At 43.7% G+C, this 21,957-nt stretch overlaps 1 protein-coding gene across 2 annotated transcripts; it reads right to left on the reverse strand.

Moving 5' to 3' along the window:
- Positions 1 to 101: 101 nt before the first annotated feature.
- On the reverse strand, positions 102 to 13,818 carry RNF122 (ring finger protein 122). Of its 2 annotated transcripts, none has more exons than XM_081269250.1 (6): positions 13,337 to 13,818; positions 8,223 to 8,379; positions 3,020 to 3,065; positions 2,707 to 2,748; positions 1,100 to 1,182; positions 102 to 841 (listed from the first exon to the last, which is right to left on the reverse strand). In XM_081269250.1, the coding sequence occupies exons 1-6, from the start codon at positions 13,359 to 13,361 to the stop codon at positions 727 to 729; spliced, it is 468 nt and encodes a 155-aa protein (XP_081125376.1). In that variant the 5' UTR covers positions 13,362 to 13,818; the 3' UTR covers positions 102 to 726. The 2 variants fall into 2 exon arrangements, with proteins under 2 accessions (XP_081125376.1, XP_081125377.1); XM_081269251.1 differs by lacking the exon at positions 13,337 to 13,818 and adding an exon at positions 13,257 to 13,330.
- Positions 13,819 to 21,957: the final 8,139 nt, after the last annotated feature.

Here is a 21,957-nt window from a genome sequence, read left to right on the forward strand (position 1 = left end):
ACAAACCCTTCCTCTAGAGAGGCTCTCACACCACAACAAGAAATAGGAAGCTCTGAGATTAACTGAGGAAGAGGGAGAGAACAGATAGATAGCACCTCAGATCCTAGTAGGGGAAGGGATCAGTGCCCCTTTCCCCTGTAGTCAGCTAGCCAGCCAGCCAGCCTTTATTTCAATAGGTTCCATGTAAACATTGACTTATTCCTTTTATAGGTCCCTGCTCTCCCCTATTTCATGCAGAGCCTCCCTCACCTCCAGTGGAAGTACTTGGTTCTTGGATCTTTCCTTCCTTCCCTTCTAACCTCCTATGAGGAGCCGGGATGAGACACTGGAGGTGTGACAAGAGTCAGCTCACTGCCCCTAAGTCAGGGAAGCTTGCCTTCCATGGAGAACCTTCAAATAGGGTGCTCCATGTTCACAGCCAGATAAAGATGGATTTCTTCCCAGAGCATGGACAAGGTAAGTAGATAGTCCAGTGCCAGGATACAGAGGTCTGGCTGGTTGAGACCATCAGTACTGAGTAATAGGGAAGGAGGCTTCAGGAGGCAGAGAGGTGAAGCAAGGCTGGCACTGGTCTCGCCCTGCTGGGGGAAGACCAGCCCCGTGCCGTTCTCCCTTTTGGGTAAGCGTGACCGTCATCATCCAAGACTTGTTCCTAGTAGCTGTGCAAGAGAGACCAGGTGCCCACATGGTAAGAAGTCTTCTCCAGGTCTTGGTGCAGAGGCAGCCTCACACCAGCTCATCCAGTAGGATCCCGATGCTCTGAGTGGCCTCTGCAGGCCCAGCGATGGGCTTGTTGCACATGGGGCAGACACAGCGCACTTCCAGCCATTTCACTAGGCACCTGTGAACGACAGATTTGGTATTTCTAGGAAGATCCCTCAGACGGCTCCAGCTGCTTCTCAGCCCCACTGCTTCCTGAAGAACATCCCTGTGCCTGCCACAACCTCACACTTCTGGCTTGTCTGGTGTTCAGACCAGACCCCATCTAGGGCATCCTTGGTACGGGGAAGATGGGAGGTGGCAAGGAGTGAAAGGTTCTAGAAAATGCTCCCTGATAATTTCTTCTCCACAGGGCAACCCTGGCCAGAACCCCACATACTTGCGGTGAAAGGCATGTTGGCATGGGAGCACGCCCAACTCGTCCTTCCCCTTGAAGTCTTCCAGACAGACTGCACAGGTCTGCTGCAGGGAGAAAGGGGGTGTGTGAGAGGAGATTGCAGAAGCACTTCACTCACCCATCCTGGAGGTCCTCGTCTCATCCACAGCCAAATAAACTCCATTCTAGCCCTTTATTCTCTTTTGTAACCAGAGAACAAATTTGTTCTCACCGAGAAACGAGACCTATCATAAAACTCTATTGACAGAATTGGTAGCCATTAACCCCACGTGGCAGCTTAAATTGAAACTAATCAAGATAAGACAAAATTACAATTTAGTTTATCAGTTGGAGTAGCCACACTTTTTCTTTTTTGACTATTATTTATTTAATCCAGAGTTTAATATGAATAATGTGGGTTGAAGGCATATATCAGTGGTAGAGTACTTGTTTATTAGCATGTGCAAGGCCCTAAGTTTGATCCCAGAAACACAAAACAAACAAAAAAAGAAAAAATATATAAGATCCAATTTTCCCAAGTTTTAGGTCATAAGCTAAAACAGGTCTTTTGGAGAAGAGACATGGATTTCTCTGCTGGCCAGACATTATTTATACTCATGCCAAGATTTCTAAGTATGATACTATTTCCTCATGTTAGCATGATTCCAGTATTGTTCCACTGCCTCTAGTTGCCCTCTCTACACAGTTATCTATCGCATGATTTATAGAGACCAAATCCTTGCAGCATTCCTTGAACATGTCTGCCACCACGTATAGATTTTTTCAACTCAGGAAAGTGAGCTTTGCTCATGTGGTCTACTTGGCGGACTCAAAGCTGCTTTGAAACAGAATTCGAATCCTCCCTCGTGCTCCACCAGTAAATAGCCCCATTTCAAATGCTTAGTAGCTACATGTGGCTAATGATTCCCATACTGGACAGGACAGATATAAAACATTTCTGTTATCATGTAAGTTTCCACTGGACAGTGATGTACTGGGAGAATAGTTTTAAATCCTCTCTAGTATATACATGGAACAAGGAAGATAATAGTAAAAGTAAATAAAGGGATGGGATAGATGTGGTCAGTTACATTCTTTTGAGACTTAAGTCCTTAGGTATCAGCCTCCATGATCTCAGTTGAATTATTCTTTTAAGAAGGCTTAGAAACCACTTGAACTTTCCTGGGTGTCACAGCAGACATCAAAAATAAGAATGCAGTGAGGCCACGTCTGGGCAGTCTCGTGTTTGGTGATGCTGGCAAACAACCACAGACACTCTCTGGTTAGGAGTGTCTGTGGTTACCGGGGAAAGCCTTGGAAAATGGATTAAGTGACCTCAAAGGCCCAGGTGGGAAAGGATCAGGAAATGGCCAATTAAGGGTCAGATTTGAGGGGACCCAAAGAATTGGTATGTGTGCGGGGATCCGGGAAATGGAGGAGAAACAGGAAGGAGCCACTGGAATGGATTCACAAATCAGAGGTTAGGACAGGGTCTATGCACTGGTAAACGTGGGAAAGTTAGCTGAAATTTTCCTATGGTGTGAAGCACTGTGGTCAGCCTTCCCTTGAAGATTATGCATGGCAGGATTCCTGGGGCCATGGACACTTACCCCATAGAGCTGCAACTTCTTGGCATCACCTTTAAGCACCACCTGGAAGAAGATGGGGAGAGATGTCTGAAGGGACCAGCACAGGGCCTGCAGGATGGACCAGTGAAGGGAGTTCCCTGTCTTTCGTGGGGTGTCTCCCTGATTCCCATGAAGGAGGAGGGCTCTGGACAGTCTGGGGCAAGCCTGACTTGAGGACAGTGAAAGGAGCTAGTCTCAGGGAGGCCCAGAGCTGAGGCCAAGCGGGTATAGACAAGGGGAACTTGGGCTCCTGCCTTCGGGAGGAGGAAATGGCAGGCAGAGAGGTGGCATTTACCTCCTTATAGCCATATCGTTCGCTCTGTGCCTGGTTCCGGAGTTTGCTGGGGGAAAAAGAAAAAGGTAAGAGGGATGATGACTATGTTTTTGCATAAACAGAGCAATCACAGCAGGCCGGGCTGGCTGGCTACTTGGGCATTCTTCTGGGAGTGAGGAGAGATGCTTGTCCTCTAGATGCCAGAGAATATGGTTCTGACCCATCCAGGCCACCCAGAATTGACCAAAGACTAAGCCTCTTATTGATTCTCAGCAGATCCCATACATAGCTTGGGAGACTCTCAAGCAGAACACCCCACATAGCTCAATGACTCTCCCAGCCCTTTCCCAGCAGGTAAATTCCTCAGATATCCACACAATACAGATCAACAATGTGCTTTCCAACTATAGAGAAGGAGTTAGATATTCTTAGAAGGGATCCTTCTATCAAGCCAGGGTAGCGGGATAATAAGTCTCTTTTGACCTAGGGGAATTTTCCACTTGGAGAACACAAGTATTCCGGAACCAAAGCACACTCTTCCCTTCAGTGCCAAACAAACAGTCCAGACGATGCCTTCTTTGTTTCTGCCTCTTCATTGTAAGCTGGTGGCCTGCAAACAGCCTACCTCGCAGTAGCCAAAACACAGCATGTTGTTACTAATAGCAATGGCATAATAGTTAATGGGGTATGTGCTACATGTTGCTCGGACACTGACCTAGTCAAATTTGTTCTCACTGAGTTCAAGTAACTCTAAAAGGGGAGAAACTTTGCTTTTTATACATGAGGAAAATGAAACTCTAAGAAGCTAAGAAATTTGCCCAAACTTCACAGAGCTACTTGGTAGCTGTGTCCGGTTGAATCAAACTCCAAGTGATTATAGAGCTCATTCGCTTTACTACAGAATATGACCTGTCCCCCTCAATCAGGATGTATACATCATAGTCCTGAGAATGTGATATGATCTTGGGACACACCTTTACATCTCATGAAGTCTAAGACTCTCTGAATGGCTTACTATGCAAATGGCTGGGACCATAATTATGCACAAATTTGTGCTGCTTTACTTTTTGTGGGGAAAACTTACTCTGACAGCAGGTACCTTTAGATGGCCTCCTATGCCTGGGCTATAACAGAACCTGACAGAGTGTTCGCTAGTGCTGGGGATTGAGCCTTGCCACATGCTAAGCACATGTGCTTTACCACTGGGCTATGCTCTCAGCCCTCACTGATTATTTCTAACCCTGGCCTGGGTTACTGGAAGCAAACATCAGAAACTCACCCAATTATAGTAGGGACGATCTCAGGGGCAAATTTACCTCACTCCCATTTTTTACAGAACCCAGAAGTTAAGAATAGGTTTTCTACTTCAATGCATGAAAATAGAAGTAAAGGGAGCTGAGGGTATAGCTCAGTGGTAGAGTGCTTGCCTAGCATGTGCGAAGACCCTACACTTAATGCCAGTTCCAGAAAAAAAAGAATATAGAAGAAGAATAGCTCATAAAAACAAACTAGTAACAAAAAAATAATTTTATCTCTTGACAAAAAAAGATACATGAAATCCAGGGTTGGGGATGTGGCTCAGTGGTAGAGCACTTGTCTAACACATGTGAGGCCCTGGATTCCATCCCTAGTGCCTCAGAAAAACATAGACATGAAATTCAAATTTCAGTGTCCAATTAAATGGTACCAGCACACTGACATGCTCAGTTCATTTATTGGCTGCTTTGGCATGTAAACAGAGGAGCTGGGTGGTTATGATAGAAACCTCATGACCCACAAAGCCTAAAATATCTACTATCTGATTTTGTATAGAAAAAAGATTGTTGACCCAAGTTAGAAACAGAGAACCATGAATCATGGAGAGGTTCAGTCACAGCAGGTGTGAAGATGCCCCACAGGCTGTCAGGGTGGTGGAGAGAAGGTGCAGGCGGAGCTATAGCTTAGACACAGTGTAGGTCAGATAAGAAGGGGCTGCCAGCCTCTTCCATCCTTTCTGACAGGAAATCACATGACCCAGCAAGGTCATATGTTCCTGGAGCCTCTGGAGATGTCCAGTCCAAGTGGACTCCTGCCAAGGGCTTGGGGCTGGGGCAGCCTTCCCCTTCTGTCCACTATGGTCCAGAAAATACATTCATACATAATGCATAAGTCTCTCTTCTCAACTTCCACATCAGAGGGGCAGAGAAGATGCATCCAAAGCTTAAGTGAGCTAATCTGTTATCTGACAGTGAGTTAAGTGGAGGAAAGGTGAATGTGTTCTCATCATTAGGGAGCTCAAAGCCAGTCTGAGGGAGAAGGACACTGTTGTTCCATTACCAGCTATGTGCAGAGCACATAAGGAAGTGGTGAAGAGCCTGTGTGATGGTTTTGTTTTTGTTTTGCTCTATAGTGCTAAGGATCAAACCAGGAGCCTCAAACGTGCTGGACAAGCTCTCTACTGATAAACTACAAAACTAGCCCCAAGCCTGTGTTTTTAACTTTCTGGGGGAAAGAGGGATGCCATGCCTCTTTTGAGACTCAGATACCTCCCCTGCCATCCGACTGAACCTTGGTGCCTAAGGTATCCTCCCTTTCCCTCGCCTGTCTCATCTAGCTGGTTCTCTGTGATGATCATACTCAGAGATCTTCGAGAACCCTCAGGATGGAGAAGGGCTTCACAGTTACATCTTTATCTTGTATAAAGATTTCAGCTCAGGAAGGATTAGATTGTGATGAAACTGGGGCTCCAAAAGGTTGCAAGGAAAACAGAGCAAAAAGAAAAGAGCTCGGGCCATCCCAGCTGGGGATGGACAGGTGGCCTTCTCAGCTCTTGGCTGAGCAAAGCAACTAAAAATACCCGGGATTCAATAAGACCATCCCTAGCTACTGCCAGCAGGCTCTCCTTTCCTCTCTTCCCTTTTAGAAGAAACAATGAAGCCAGGTCCTGAAAATAATTGTTCCTTTCCTGCCCATTTGTACTTCAGTGGCCCCTCCATCCTGTGCAGGGTAGAGGTCAGCACTGAGGGGGAAAGCGAGCACTGGGCAGCAGGGGAGCAGAGGCTGGCTTTGGCTGATGAGCTCACCAGGTCAGGAGCAGTGGTCATGGTCCTATTTTGGCCTAGGAGGAAACTAAGAAGCAGAGAGAGGAAGTGGCTTCTATGCTTGGGTGTCTTTCTATATATAGGTACACATACCACATACCAGTGGGCCTCTGAAGCCATGAAACTCCAGGGTCAACTGGCTTTGGGCGGGCTGCAGGACAGGGTGATAAAGGAGCAGATTACTGCAGAAGGGACAGGTGGCCCAGAGCTGCCCCACAGTGGGACAGCTTTTAGTATCATGTGGTTACTGCTCTGTTCTTTTACGGCAGCCAAAGAGAAACAAATCAGTGACACATGGTTCCCTCGCCTGTGCTTCTTTCTCTAGGACTCCAATGCCCAGCTGGAAGTGGGTACAAATAATGGCACAGAGGTTCCTCCACTTCCCATGAAAGGAATTAGACTCCTGGGTTGCACAGCTGTAGAAGGAATCTAACAGATCAACCAATTGTTACCATGCTAGCCCACCAGTGGCATCTCCCTTGATGTGTGACCTTGGGCAAGTCCTTAACTGAGCATGAACGTCTTCATTTATACATGAGCTGATAACTAAACCTGTTCAGAAAAGCTGGTGAGCTAAATGGTTTACAAAATGCTAACCACGGTGCCGGGAACACAGGGAAGCTCTTGGTAAAGAGTAGCTGAAAACCGAAGGTTATATCTATTAGTGGCACAGTTAGGAAATAAACCCACTTCCTTGTCACTCACTTCCTGGCCGGAGGGATCACCTCTGGATTTTCTTCTGCTGACCGCCTTTGCTGCCTGGCATGTATGCATGTGTGTTTGTGCATGTAGAAAGAGTCCAAGTAGAGTTGGTTTTATGGACTCCTTTCAGTTTCATCCTAAATAAGTATTTGTACTTGATATGTATTCACCTTTAGCTTTTGAGGAAATGGAATGGCTTGATACAGGAATTCATAGGAATAAGTTGGTAGTTAGACAAGTTTGAGGGAGAAAACTTAGGGTTCAGGAAAATGGAGAAGAATGGGAGGGAGGAAAAGATACTATAAGTCTATTCTTACCCCCAATTAATACTGAAGTGCAAATTTAACACTCAACTGTACAAGAGGTAAATAAGTAAACCATTATTTTCTTTGCATAGATTTAAGTGGAAAAGTCTAGTCCTGGGGACCTGTTTTGAAAATTTCTGAAGACTAGCCCCAAGGGAGCCAATTGGAACTTCGGAGAAATGCCTGAGGGGATATCCATGTCCCCTTCCTTGAGGTATACGGACAAGTGTCTGCCACTCCCTGCTAGCTGCCTTCCAGTTGAAGGATGCACTCAGCAGGGCACCTTAGTGGGGAGTCAGGGCTCCTTGTCCTTAATCTCCTTAAATAATTTAATCAGACACTGGCCTAGACCCCAGCTGACATCTACCCAGGCATTTGGTAATATGTGTGGTAGGGGAGGGGTCAGTTGTCACATGTTTTATTGGCCAGAGATGTCCAACCCTCTCCAATGTACAGGATAGTCCCATATAGTCAAAAATATTACTACCCTGATTTCCACTCTGAATGTCAAAATGCTCCAAGTTTTTCCTTTAGAAAATAGCTACCAGTTCCCATGTCCTTCAACAGCAGGAAAAAAAGAACGGTTCCAGGAGCTTGGTTACCCCTGCCAACCTCAAGCCCCTCCCTGGATCCCCAAGCAATTAAGAATAAATGACATTTTTCATTCCCCCCTCCTCCCCTTCTCCAAAATAAAAGCTTCCAAAACAGAATCAACATATAGCTCTCCAGACGTCAGCTTGCTAATATCAACATGAGGAACTGACAACAAGATTTCTCAGGAGGGCAGAGAAACATGCCTCTGGTATCATGGATATCCTGGCATCCTAGAGGGCATAAGTGTGGAGGAAAGAAGGATACTTTGGGACCACCAACTATACTATACAGCTGGATAGCAATTCTAGGCAGTCTTCCAACAATTGGCCCAGAGATGGGATACAATCCAACCCTTGGTGACCTTATGTGCTCTGGGACAACTTGATAGGCTGATATAAATAGAAACAGCAGGCCTCAGGGGCCCAGAGAGGAGCAGGCCTAGCCATGTCTTCCCAGCAGTGGCTCCAGCCTGAGATTAGTGACTCTAACCTGGTTTCCTCCCTCCTTGAATTCCCTCCCTAAGTAAGCCAGTGACCCACCTACCTGATAAAATAGCAGCAGAAAATGAGGCTGAGCATGAAGACAAAGATGCCCGTGCCGAAGATGACCATATAAATGTTGAGAGGAAGGTCTTGGAAACTGATGGGTGGCATGGAGCAGGACTTGTTAGTGCTAACCAGTCCCAGGCCACAAAAACACCCTGCAAAAGAAGAAGAAAAATAATATTAGACTTGGAAATTTATCCCTGAGGGTGATGGCACACTGTGTCAGCTGGAATGGAAAGAATAATGGCAGGCTAAGGTTCCTAAACCTCTGATTCTTTGGCTGGAGCTAATATCACAGCTCTAACTCTTACTAGCTTTTTATGATCTTGGGTAAATTATTTAACCGATATGTGAAATGGAATTCCATCTAAGGTACCCATAGGGATCAAGGATTTAGATCAAGGAGAAAAGGGAAAACCCAGTTCCATCATGTAGAAGCTCAGACTGAAGAAGGGCCATAGGTGAGAAAACGAATTACCTGGGTTCTAACACAACTCTCCCTAGCTAGCTGCACGACCTTTAAGAAGCCTACCTCTCTAAGCTTCACATGTCATCTAAAAACCAGCAAAATAGAGAGGACTTAAAATGACAGTATAAGAAATAGACTTTATAAATTGCAAAGTGCAATTGCAAAGGTCATTTGTCATTATTAAGCCACCTGCTCCAGAAGACAAGCTGTGCCAGGACTAGAATAGAAATTGTTCACTCCAAGTCCAGGCCAGTGTTCCAGAAAGTGGAGATGAGGGTTGGGGGTGGGGAGCTGCAGCTTCCCTTACTGGTCCTTTACTCCGTCCTTTGTACTCAGTCTCATGGTACAGTTCCACTATGGAGATGGTACACCCTGGAAACTTGTTAGATGTGCAGAATCTTGGGCCCAGCCCAGGCTAAAGGAACTAGAATCAACATTTTCACAAGAGACTCAGGTAACTCTTCCGAACAGTTTGTCTGAGAAGCACTAAGTTAGTCACTCTGCTTCCCTTTTCACGTGGCTCAGAGATACATCCTGATTGGCTTTCCCATTGTGGCAGTCATTTCCCTCTAGCTAGTATTTGGTGTTGACACGTTGACATGGGTATGTGAGCAGGTTCTGGGCAAAGGCACAAAGTTCTGCTGGGAAAGAAAAGCTGCTCTTTCTGTCATGTCTCCCTGGGCACCTAGAAGAGAAGGAGCCAGCTTGTAGCTGGAAAGAGAACTGATAGAAAGCTGATGGCTTAGAACAGCAGTAGGAAGGGAAAGGGGAGAATTCTTCAGTAACAAAACTTGGGACTGCTGTGTCCCAATTCCCGACCGCATTCTCATGATACCAATTTAAATTTTTTTTTTTTAAACAATTGGGGTCTTACTATGTTGTCCAGAGTGGCCTGGAACTCCTGGACTCAAGTGATGCTTCTGGAGACTACAGGGGTACACCACTCTATGTGGCTTCCAGTTTCATCACTGGAATGCCACAGTAAAATGCCACTTTTCCCACCAATGCGGAAAAAAAAAAAACAAACAAAACACAAAACCTTAATCATTAAATAATCTCCCTAAAGTAAACAGCTAAGGAGCCCTCGCTCCTAAAGTCTATGCTCTTGGGTTCTAGGCATAGAGGCTTTAGTTAGGAGTCAGGAATTGATAGTACGCTGTAGAATTAGATAAATACTAGTGCTAATACCACTCAGCAGAAGGTTGATTCCAAAGACTAGAAGTCAACTCTGACATGGTATATTTCATTCCTTTTCATCACCTTTATCCAAATCTCTTTCAGAGTGTACTGCTTCCTACTGCACATCTCTATTCCAAATACTCATTACTGACTAGTTGTCTCTTAATTGCTGTCATTGCTGTTTCCAGTTTCATCCCGTCTAATTTTCCCCACGTCTACCACATCCTCATTTATCGTGTACTTTCCAAATGCATGTCTGGTTTCAAGCCCTCTTAAACATGTCCCCTGTCCCTTTGCAATTCCCCAGTGTTTTCAACACTTCCACATATGACCATTCTCCTCACATTTTCTTGCCCAATCTTGTCCTCATCTGCATTTATACCTTCATTCATGCAGTCTTTCCTGCCTAGAACTCCCTCCTCCTTTCTAAAGTTCACCACCTGTTCTTTGTAATATTCCAAAGAGCTGTGTGGTCCTGAATTCTACAGTGCTCACAACCTGTATGGCTTATTCTGGCCCTTGCTCGTTCTAGTGTTTTATATACTCATTTGTTTCTAGCATCAACTTAATTTAAGTATGCATTGAGCATTGATTATATAAGCACTAAGATAGTAAGGACAAAGAAGAGTGGGAGAATCATTGGACAATCTTACTCTATGGAAAAGCAGAGACAAAGATTTTCATGACATAAAGTTAGGTTTCACAGCAGAGGTGTGTCTAAGACTGAGAACCAAGACTAAGAGTCACCGAGAGTATAGTCCTAACAAGCCCAAATACTCCAAGTCTGAGGACATCAACATGAACTTTCATATATTTTTTCAGTGCCTAGCCTAGTGTTTGGCTTGTCTTGATAACTAGTTAATAGATAAATAACTCCCTGCTTTCTCAAAACAACCTGGTCCCCTTGGCAAAGCTCCTACTTGAAAGTAAGAAGATTGATGTTTGGGAAAACTGCCCAGAAAGTGCCCTCAGCCAATAAATCACCAGTCAACCAACAAGTATTGTTAAAGGCCTGCTTTATGCCCTGACCTAGACATTGTTTGAAAACAGAAAGCAAAAGAAGTTCTTGTTCTGAAGGACTTTTTAATTAAGGGGAAATTAAGGAAATAATTAGCTATTAAGCTTTGCTGTGTTCATTAGAAAGCCCCTTGCTTTTACACTGCATGGGAGATTAGAAACTAAGACACTTTCACCACCCTTTCCCACTAAAATATTTGCTCTCCATGGGCTAAAGGATATCAGTTTTCTATGAGGAGATCATGCTAGACTGGCCTGAGAAAGCCAACCTTCAATCTATTCTGGCAAAGGGCCTCAGGACTTCCCTTCCAAAAAACTATATCTTCTTTTCAATGCTAATGAGGTGTTCTGCCCCACCCCAGTCTCTCACTTCTTAAGGTAGGAGAGGCAGTCTTTATGCCATTTCAATGACCCTTCTCTTTCTTTATTCTCAAACCTGTACCATTTGCTCTGGCCTCAGCCATATCTGATGCTAATAAGCTGTCTTAACTTACCCTCCCTCTATTTGCATTGGCTCTTCTGTGTTATCTTTCATGAGCTGAATCCTGGTATCTTTTGGGTCCCAAAGAACCTAATTTTGTTTCCTGCTCTGGGGACTTGCAAAGCTGTGGTAGCAACCATTGCAGAGAGTATACACATGTACCCTGAAGGCATTGTGGCCCCAGCAGTCCCATAATCAGTTTATCTCTTCCATCTTTTCCTGTCTCATAGAGGCTTTCCCTGGGGCTCCAGGACTAGGTTAGTGCAAGAAACTTGCAAAGAACAGAGATTGCTAGTCCCAGGTAATAGGAGTTCCAGCTGTTTTCCTTAGGGGTAGGGAAGGTTGTTGCTTCCTCACTGGAGTCAAAGGACAGTATTAGTCAGCCACTTTAAGAAGTGAAAGATATGGACTGGAGTGCAGTTCAGGGGTAGAGCTGTGCTTAGCATGAGCATCAGTCTTAGATTTAATACTCAGCAAGACAGGGGGGAAAGTGTGAAAGGTTAAGCAAGTCCTTCCCGGTCTAAAATCACATTTGAAAGGTAGCGGTCCAGAAGAAAGACCAGCGTTAACCACAGCCCCTTAGTTCTAAGTCTCTGTTCCATTGTTTCCACCAACCTATGAAAGCCTTGACATCAGAATGTCTCATCTCAGCTGGCAGGCTGAGAGCAAGAATGACGTCAGAGAAGGGCTGGCCAAGAAAGACCAGGGGATCTGGGAATCTTTCCCAGATGCTGGGATGCACCGTCCTTCCTCAACCCCCATCCTCCGCCCCCTCTCCCACATTACCCGCCTATCACACACGGCTTGGTTCATTTTCAGGAAATTAGATCCCACTAGCAAAAGGAGGAAGAAGGGGGATGGGGACACTCATACACATGCTGCCCAAACCCGGCCTTAAAACAAAAGCCTCTTGAAATAATTAATCCAAGATCTGGCAGGAGTCTACTCCCAAGAATGGATCTTTTCCCCCTCCTAACTAGCCAGGCTGCCACACTCAAAATAAGGCCAGCTGCTTCCCACCTCCTTCTAGACTCCCGCCACCCCCACTCCCAGAGTCGGAAAAACGCGGTCAAGATTCTAGGACCACTGGGGGAAGGGTGGGTGAATATTGGTATTTAAAAGTGATTTGCTCAGAAGTCTTCCTTCCGGCCAGTTTCAGTGAGAAATTCGGACCCAAACCTAATCTGTATCACCTGAACCGCCAAAAAGTCTCAGGTGAGATGAACTAACTCAGCAGCCTCAACCAGGCCTGGATTGGGGGATGACGGGTGGGGGGCTGGGTCTGGAGGTGAGGTCACCAGCCAGGCTCGGGAACAGACCGCAGAGCCTGGCCTTGGGGCCAGAAAGCAGAGCTCCTGCTAGGCCAGCCTCCTACCACAGGAATAGCTGGGAGCCGAGGTATCTGCAAGACTTTATTCATTCAGTAAAGCGAGACTCTCATCCATCGTCTTCCACCGGCGGAGTCCCACTAGCAGCCAGTGGGAACCCAACAAAGAGAGAGGAAGTCACCCCCGCGCCTGGTCCCGCACGCTGCACTGTATACATATTTAAAATAGCCTGCAAAGTTTCAGACCGGGAACTTGAGCTCCCTCTAGGAGAACCTAGCCCGAGCGTGGATTTAATTCTCCAACCACCACAACAAAGAACAGAGTTTGAGCGCACAAAGGCAGGGGAAGGGGGTAGAAAAGCCGAATCGCCACACAAAGGCTGGGAACCACTTGGCTCCCACGCCCCTGGCCTGCCACACTTTCAGAGACCCCTTCCAAGCCCTCGCGTTCAAACCGGATTGTTTCAAATTCCGCGCTGTGCACCGCAGAGTTGGACACCAGGTCGTCTTCTTCGCCGTCCCACTGCATGAAAAACTTAACTCGAGAGCTAAGACGAACCCATCAGACGTTAAACCTGGCGCCCCCTTGGCGTCTGCGGCCAGTCCGGAGTCCGCTCGCCTTCCCGCCCCGAGACTCACCGTTACACCACTGGAATGGGTGCATCAATGAAGTCTGGGCGGGCCTTCTCGGGCGAACGAACGCAGGCGGAGGGGAGGGCAGGCGGGTAGGGCGCAGCGCCTAGCGGGTCCGCAGGAGTGGCCGGTGCAGTGTGCAGCAGCCAGCCGCTTTTCTCGAAAAGTCCAACTCCCTCCGGAGTGGGGGGCTGCACTAAGGACGGTTTTCAGAGCAACAAAGAGGAAAGAGGAGGAAACAAACAGAAACTCTCCCGGAGCAGAAGCACAGAGGAAATGCACGAAGGGCTTCGGGTTGCGGGAGATGCGGAGCGATGCAGAGCCAGGAAGGAGTGCCCAGACGGCAGCAACTCCCAGCTAGTAGAAGCAAAGGCTTTAGCGGGAAGCTAGGCTCGAGTCCCACCGTGCGAAGGAGAACCCACTTGAATTCCGAAACTGACACCCGGCTACTCACACCCCCTGCCTAATACTGCCCCCTCCCCCCGGCAAACCCCGCCCCCTGTTCGTCACCTTCCCTCCGGCCAATGAGAGACTTCCTCCTGCCCCCGGGTATTATTTGCAGGCCCCGCCCTTTCCCCTGAAGCTAGGGCAGCATCTTTTCAAGGTGGGTGTCTGCCGGCCCCACCTTGCCAGACCTCCCGGGGACTCCGGTCCTAACACTAGTGAGCTGCTCAGTGCGTCGCCGGAGGGGGCCGGCTTCCTCCGAGTTGGACCAGGAGGAAAAACTGAACAATTAGTGCCACGTTGTTTTCCGCCTCCAGATCTGTTACTATTTAGCATTTCTATAGCTGTTTGAGAAGCTAATCCTGGGGAATAGCTCTACTTAAGCTCCTTGGGTTTGGACCTGGTCTTAGGTGGCAGAAAGCACAGTCCTAGGTTCACTTCAAAAAGGGACAAATGAGGGAAGAGGGTAAAGCAGACGGATACAACTGAGATTTGGAAAGGGCTTTCGTTGTCATCCTACTTTTTGGCCAGCGCCTCATTTTACAAACAAGGAATCAAGGCCCGAACCTTAAGGCAGATGACTTGGCAGGGTTGCACTCTCCTGATTAGCAGAATCAAAACCAGAAACTGGCACCGTCGATGTCTTAAGGACAGGAATCCCCAGCTTCTAGCTCCCTGTAGGTGTTGAATGAACAGTAGTTGACAGACGGAGTCTCTCAATTCTCCATCCACTATTCTTTCTGACACTGCATCATTTCTTCCTGGTTTTGTCTGTCTTTCCACTTTTCATTTTTCAGAGAAAGTATTCGCCGCGAGCCTACTGTATGCCAAGCACCATTGGCACAAGAGCACCATCAATGTTGTCAGAGACAGCAGATTTCTGCTCTCCTGGGGCTTACAATGCAAGTGAGGGGACAACAAGCAAGCAAGCAAACAAACAAGAATGTCTTTATCTTCCTGTGAAACCTCCCTATCCAGTCTGTTAATTGGAGATGAATACTTTATCTAACTCCTGGGAATTCCTGACTCCCAAATAAGCTTAGGCATATGAATGCTTTGTCACTGCAAAGTACGATCCTTAAGGTATCAAATGTCTGTACCAACATCACAGATCAGTCTGGAACAAATAGTTTTCCCTTTCCATCTGTGGGGGATCAGTTTCAGGACTCCCAAGTATACAAAAATCTTTAGATGCTCAAATTCCCTACATAAATTGCTGTGCTATTTGCAGGTAAGCTATGCACAAATTCCCCTATATTTTAAATCTTCCCTCTAATATTTGCATAAGATATAGAAGATTGCTTAATGGACATAAAACACTTGTTTTTCCTTATGAGCTAGTCTGGAGGAGCATCATGTACTGATCTAACTCATTTCATTTCTTAATAGGGCAATTGCAAAAGCTTCCTAACTGATCTCTCTCATTCTAGTTCTAGTCTCTGACTTTGGAGCCCATAAGAATCACTGATGGTAGACATGTAACATTTATAGATTCCCAGGCCTTGAGTCCAGAAATTTTGTCTCAGTAAAGAGTGGGTCCCAGAAATCTTCATTTTGATATACTTTCCCCCCAGAATTTTCACACAGCTATTGAGAGAAATAATGCTCTTATTATATATTCTCGAATCCATTCTTTCCAGGGTTTATCTAAAATGTATTTCCTTTGCTTAATAACTTTTACCGGTCTCTGGTGTTTTTGAAATACAGCGTGGCATTCAAAGCATTTCAGTCTAGTCTTTGCCTGTCTTCCCAATACTCTTCTCCCCGTGCACTATTCATCAGTTTTGAAGCTTTTTGTTATTATTGTTCCTTGTACATAGTATTATTTTTTCCTGACTGTGATTTTACGTGTGATATTGCTTCTGGTTGGAATTTTCCTTCTGTGCCTGACAAACACATTAAGGTTCAGCTAAAACTTCATGTTTTCTGTGGTCTGCTATTTTCCCTTTCTGAATCTGTTTTAATACTTCATATATATAATGTAGTGTGCTATAAGATTATAAAGTTGAGTATGTGATTTCCGGAGTTTGATTTCTCTATGAGCCTGCCTCAAGAAATTTTTCAAGGGCACAGACCACTTTCTTGGTTCTAGTATCTGGTTTAGTAAGTGCTTATACTTTGTGCATACATATAAGTAACCATGTAATTTAAGCCAGGTTGTTGATGCAGCCTAGAGGTTTAAAAACTGTGTAGAGCCAGGCCTCATGGTATGTGATCTAATTGCAAGTTCAAGGCCAGCCTGGACAACTTAGCAAGACCCCGTCTCAAAATAAAATAAAAAAGGATGGGGGTATAGCTGAGTGGTAGAGTGCTTCCCTAGTATGTGTGAGGCCCTGGGATCCATCCTTAACAGAAAGAGAGACAGAGAGGGGGGAGGGAGGGGAGGGAGAGGGAGGGAGGGAGGGAGGGAGAGGGAGAGGGAGAAGAGAAAAGGAAAAGAAAGGAAAGGGAAAAAATCTGTATTGTTTTATTCCAATGACATTATGTTCTGGAAAAGGCAAAACTATAGAGAAAGTAAAAATCTCAGGGGTGTTCAGGGGTTGGTGGGAAGAAATGATTAGGTGGAAATTGGAAGATTTAAAAGTTAGCAAAATACTCTGTATGATACTATGATGGTGATTACATGTCATTATGCATTTTTCCAAACCAATGAAATGTACAACACCACAAGAATGGGCGCTAATGTAAAATATGGATTTTGGTTAATACTGATGTGTCAATGTAGGTTCATCAGTGGTAACAAATATACCACAACGTGAAGAGTCCTAATGATGGGTAAATTGTACATATGTGGGGACAGGAGGTGTATGGGAATTCTCTGTAATTTTCCCTCAATTTTGCTGTGAACATAAAACTGCATGAAAAAATGAAGTTTATTAAAAACTCAAATGTGTGTAATGTTTACTTCTATGATTTTTTTCCTCTTCATTGCCTCAGGATGAAGTGAAATAGGTTATTCAAATTTTGTTAAGACTTTCTGCTAGGTACTCCTAGCACAAAACTGTGAAAGAGGAAGGGCCTTTGAAGAGAAAATTGACAGGAAATGAGGAAGACCTTTCTATCCCACTCCCTTTTAGAATGAAAAGAGGCTCTGTGGGAACACACCTTGAAGGTAGGAACTAGGGAAGTTCTTTGGAGACGGAGCCAGTTAGTCAAGACAGTGAACGTGTCAGATCACACACACATAAACCATGGCTACAGTCATCAGATAGGATGTTCTATAATGATTTATACTTTATGACTAACATTTCAAACATCCAGTAAGCTCTCCTGAGGCACTTAGAGATTCCAGTTTGGAAAAAGTGTCATATTTCTTCCCAAGGTCCCACCTTCTTCCCTCCTGGGCCAGTGTAGTCACAGTGTAATACCTCAGATAATGGCTTGGGTTCAAAGATGTAGGCTGGCCAAAGAGCCAAGGTCTTGGGCATTTTTGAAAATGTTGGTTCACTAGAAATTAATCTGTGCTAATACAGCCAACTAATCCCTTCCACGCCCAGTGCTGAGGGTCAAACCTAGCACCTTGTGCATGATAGGCAAGAGCTTTACCACTAAGCTACTCCCTCATCCCCAGCCTCAGCCTGCTGATTTTTGACAGAGGCACCAAGAACATAAAAACAAACAAACAAAAAAAAACAGTATCTTCAATAAATGGTGCTAGAAAATTTGATATGCATATGAAGAAAAATGAAACTAGATCCCTTTCTTTAGATGTACATAAAAATCAATTCAAAATGGATCGAAGACCTAACTATTAAACCTGAAACTATGAAGTTTCTACAAGAAAACATAGGAAAAACACTGCAAGACATAAGCATAGGTAGTGATGTTTTAGATAGGACCCCAAAATCATAGGTGACAAAAGTAAAAATAGACAAATGGGATTCAGTCAAACTTAGAAGCTTCTGCACAATGAAGGAAATAACCAATAGAATTAAGATTTAATCTAGAGAATGGGGGAAAATACTTGCAAGCTCCTCATTCAACAAGATTGTACTTGACTGACATAAAGTATATGATTGTCATCAAGTATATACGTGGAACTAAAAAACCTGAGTACCAAACAAACAATCCAATTAAAAAAATGGGCTAAAGGGCTGGGGATGTGGCTCAAGCAGTAGCATGCTTGTCTGGCATGCTCGGGGCGCTCGTTCGATCCTCAGCACCGCATAAAAATAAAATAAAGATGTTGTGTCCTCCTCTGAGAAGTACAGGGACACTGCTATATAGTTCATAGCAGCACAATTCACGATAGCAAGATTGTGGAACCAACCTAGAAGCCCTTCAATAGATGAATGGATTAAAAAATGTGGCATTTATACACAATGGAGTATTACTCTGCAATAAGAAATGACAAAATCATAGAATTTGGAGGGAAATGGATAGCATTAGAGCAGATTATGCTAAGTGAAGCTAGTCAATCCTTAAAAAACAAATGTCAAATGTCTTCTTTGATATAAGGGGAGTAACCAAGGACAGGGTAGAGATGAAGAGCTGGAGAAGAAGAATAACATTAAACAGGGATGATAGGCGGGAGGGAAAGTGAGAGTTAAGGGAAATTGCATGGAATTGGAAGGTGAGCCTCAGGGTTATACACAATTACATATAAGAGGAAAGGAGGAGTAGGAGAAAAATTATATAAGTGGAAGAAACAATTTATAGTAGAGGGGATGGAGAGAGAGAAGGGGAGGGGAGGGGAGGGGAGGGGTGAGGGGACAGTGGAGAATGGGATAGACAGCAGAATACATCAGTCACTAGAAAGGCAATTTGTAAATCAATGGAAATGTAACTGATGTGACACAGCAATCTGTATACGGGGTAAAAATGGGAGTTCATAACCCACTTGAATCAATCTGTGAAATATGGTATATTAAGAACTATGTAATGTTTTGAACAACCAACAATAAAATTAAAAAAAAAAAGATGTTGTGTCCACCGAAAACTAAAAAATAAATATTAAAAATTTCTCTCTCTAAAAAAAAATGGGCTAAAGAACTAAAAATATACTTCTCAAAAGAAGACACGTAAATGACCAATAAATACATGAAAAAATACTGTTTTGCTAATCATTGGAGGAATGTAAATCAAAACCACAATGAGATCATCTCACCCCAGTCAGAACACCTATCATTAAAATGGTGAAAACAATAACAAGCAATGGCAAGGAGACAGAGAAAAGGGAACTCTTATACAGTGCTGGTGGGGACGTTAACTAGGACACCCTTATGGAAAACAGTAAAAAACAAACAAACAAAAAAAGAACTAAAAATAGAACCAGTAGTTTCACTACCAAGTATATGTCCAAAGAAGATGAAATCATTATACCAAAAAGATATTTGCTCTCCCAACTTTATTACCGTCCTCTTCAACCCTATGCCCTTCAGTGGATGAACGGATAAAGAAAACAGTATATTTACACAATGGAATCCTATTTGGTCATAAAATAATGAAGTCCTATAATTTGCAGCAATATGGATGGAACTGGAGGCCATTATGTTAAGTGAAACAAGTCAAAAACAAAAAGACAAATATCACATATTTTCACTCATTTGTAGGAACCAATAAGGCAGCCTTGTTAAGGAATGAAATGGAGGGCTGGGGTTGTGGCTCAGCGGAAGAGCACTCACCTAGCACGTGTGAGGCACTGAGTTTGATCCTCAGCACCACATATAAATAAATAAAATAAAAGTATTGTGTCCACTACAACTAAAAAAAAAAAGAATGGAATGGAATAGTGGACATTAGAGACTGGGAAAGGCAGGGGACACCAAAAAAACACATTGGAGGGATTTCTTTGGGTTCTTCTTTAATACAATCAGGTAACTATTGGTTAAAATAATTTATATTTCAAAATGACTAGAAGAATAAAAAAATTCCCAACAGGTCAATGTGATTAATTGTTGAAGAGATGGAAATACTTATTACTCTGATTTGATTATTGCTCATTGCATGCATGTATTGAATTACCCCAATGTACTCTATAAAGATGTACAAATATTATACCTCATTAAAAAAATAAAAAAGGAAAATTGATTTAGTTCCAGCATTTTCCTGGATTGAAGGTTCTTATCGAAGACATATTGATTTCTCACATTATGTCAATCCAGTTTAGATATGTTGCCCCCAACTGAATGATGGTTCCTTTGCTGTCTTTGTGTAAGTCAGGAAGACACATCTGGTTCTTTTGTTGAGGAGGAAATTGAAACAATAAAGGGCTCATATAAAAAAAAAGAAATATATATATATATATATATATATATATATATATATATATATATATAGTTTGTTTGTTTTGTTTTGTTTTTTAAGTCTCTTGAGAAAGCTGAAGCAGAATTCTGTTTCTAAATCTTCCATGGAAAGAGGGCAAGGTAGTACCAAGCTTCCAGAAAATCTTCTTAAGGAGTCAAGGGATTCTCATTTCCACTGCCCCACCCTAAAGTCGTCGTCTTCTTCTTTTTTTTAATATTGATTTATCTGTAGATGAACACACAGTATCTTTATTTTTTTTTAAATGTGGTGCTGAGGATCGAACCCACTGCCTCACACATGCGAGGCAAGCACTTTATCACTGAGCTACAGTCCCAACCCCCCAAAGACTTCTTATGCACCCCATGAATCCCCTCATTTTAAAGGCCTTGCAAGCAATAGAAAAACTGGAGAGGGTCAGCCACGTCCCTCTGTGGGGGGAAGGGGACAGAGGCTTTAGTCACTCCATTTCTCCTTTTGTAAGAGTCTCTCTTCCAGGAGCCTCCAAATCCAGTCTTAGAATGTATAAGAGGAGGGGCTGGGGATGTGGCTCAAGCAGTAGCATGCTTGCCTGGCGCACGGCCTAGGTTCGAGCCTCAGCACCACATACAAACAAAGATGTTGTGTCCGCCGAAAAACTAAAAAATAAATATTAAAAAATTCTCTCTCTTTCTCTCTCTCTTAAAAAAAAAAAAAAAAAAGAATGTGTAAGAGGAAAAGATTTGCTCCCAAGATATAGGCTCTCAGATTGTATTCACCAAGATATATTCACCTCACAGATTGTTTCTTTTGCTGAGAAGAAACTTTTTAGTTGAGTCAATCCCATTTATTTATTCTTATTCTTATTTATTATTCTTATTGATATTAATTCTTGTGCCACAGGAGTCTTATTAAGGAAGTTGGGGCCTAATCCCACATGATGGAGATTAGGACCTACTTTTTCTTCTATTGGATGCAGGCTTTCGGGTTTTATTCCTAAATCCTTGATCCATTTTGAGTTGAGTTTTGTGATAGAGCACTAATCTCTAGGGTATATAAAGAACTCAAAAAGTTAAACACCAAAAAAATCACCCAATCAATAAATGGGCCAAGGCATGAACAGACACTTCTCAGAAGATGATACACAATCAATCAACAAATATATGAAAAAATGTTCATCATCTCTAGATGATGAGAAATGCAAATCAAAACCACCCTAAGATTTCATCTCACTCCAGTCAGAATGGCAGTTATTATGAATACAAACAACAATAAGTGGTGATGAGGATGTGGGGAAAAAGGTACACTCATACATTGCTGGTGGAACTGCAAATTGGTACAGCCAAAATGGAAAGCAGTATGTAGATTTCTTGGAAAATTGGGAATGGAACCACCATTTGACCCAGCTATCTCTCTCCTCAGTCTTAAGGACTTAATATACCCAAAGGCCTTAAAAACAGCATACTACAGAGACACAGGCACATCAATGTTTAGAGCAGCACAATTCACAATAGCTAAACAGTGGAACCAACCTAGATGCCCTTCAATAGATGAATGGATAAAAAAATATGTGGCATATATACACAATGGAATATTACTCAGCAATAAAAGAGAATAAAATCATGGCATTTGCAGGTAAATGGATGGAGTTAGAGAAGATAATGCTAAGAGAAGTTAGCCAATCCCCCAAAACCAAATGCTGAATGTTTTCTCTGATACAAGGAGGCTGATTCATAGTGGGGTAGGGAGAGGGAGCATGGGAGGAATAGACAAACTCTAGATAGGGCAGAGGTTGAGGGGAAGGAAGGGGGCATGGGGCTAGAAATGATGGTGGAATGTGATGGTCATTATTATCCAAAGTACATGTATAAAGACACAAATTGGTGTGAATATACTTTTTATAAAACCAGAGATATGAAAAATTGTGCTGTGTATGTGTAATAAGAATTGTAATGCATTCT

This window comes from Spermophilus citellus (assembly GCF_964194105.1).
Source record: "Spermophilus citellus genome assembly, chromosome: 16".
In the NCBI taxonomy this organism is placed as follows: Eukaryota; Metazoa; Chordata; class Mammalia; order Rodentia; family Sciuridae; genus Spermophilus; species Spermophilus citellus.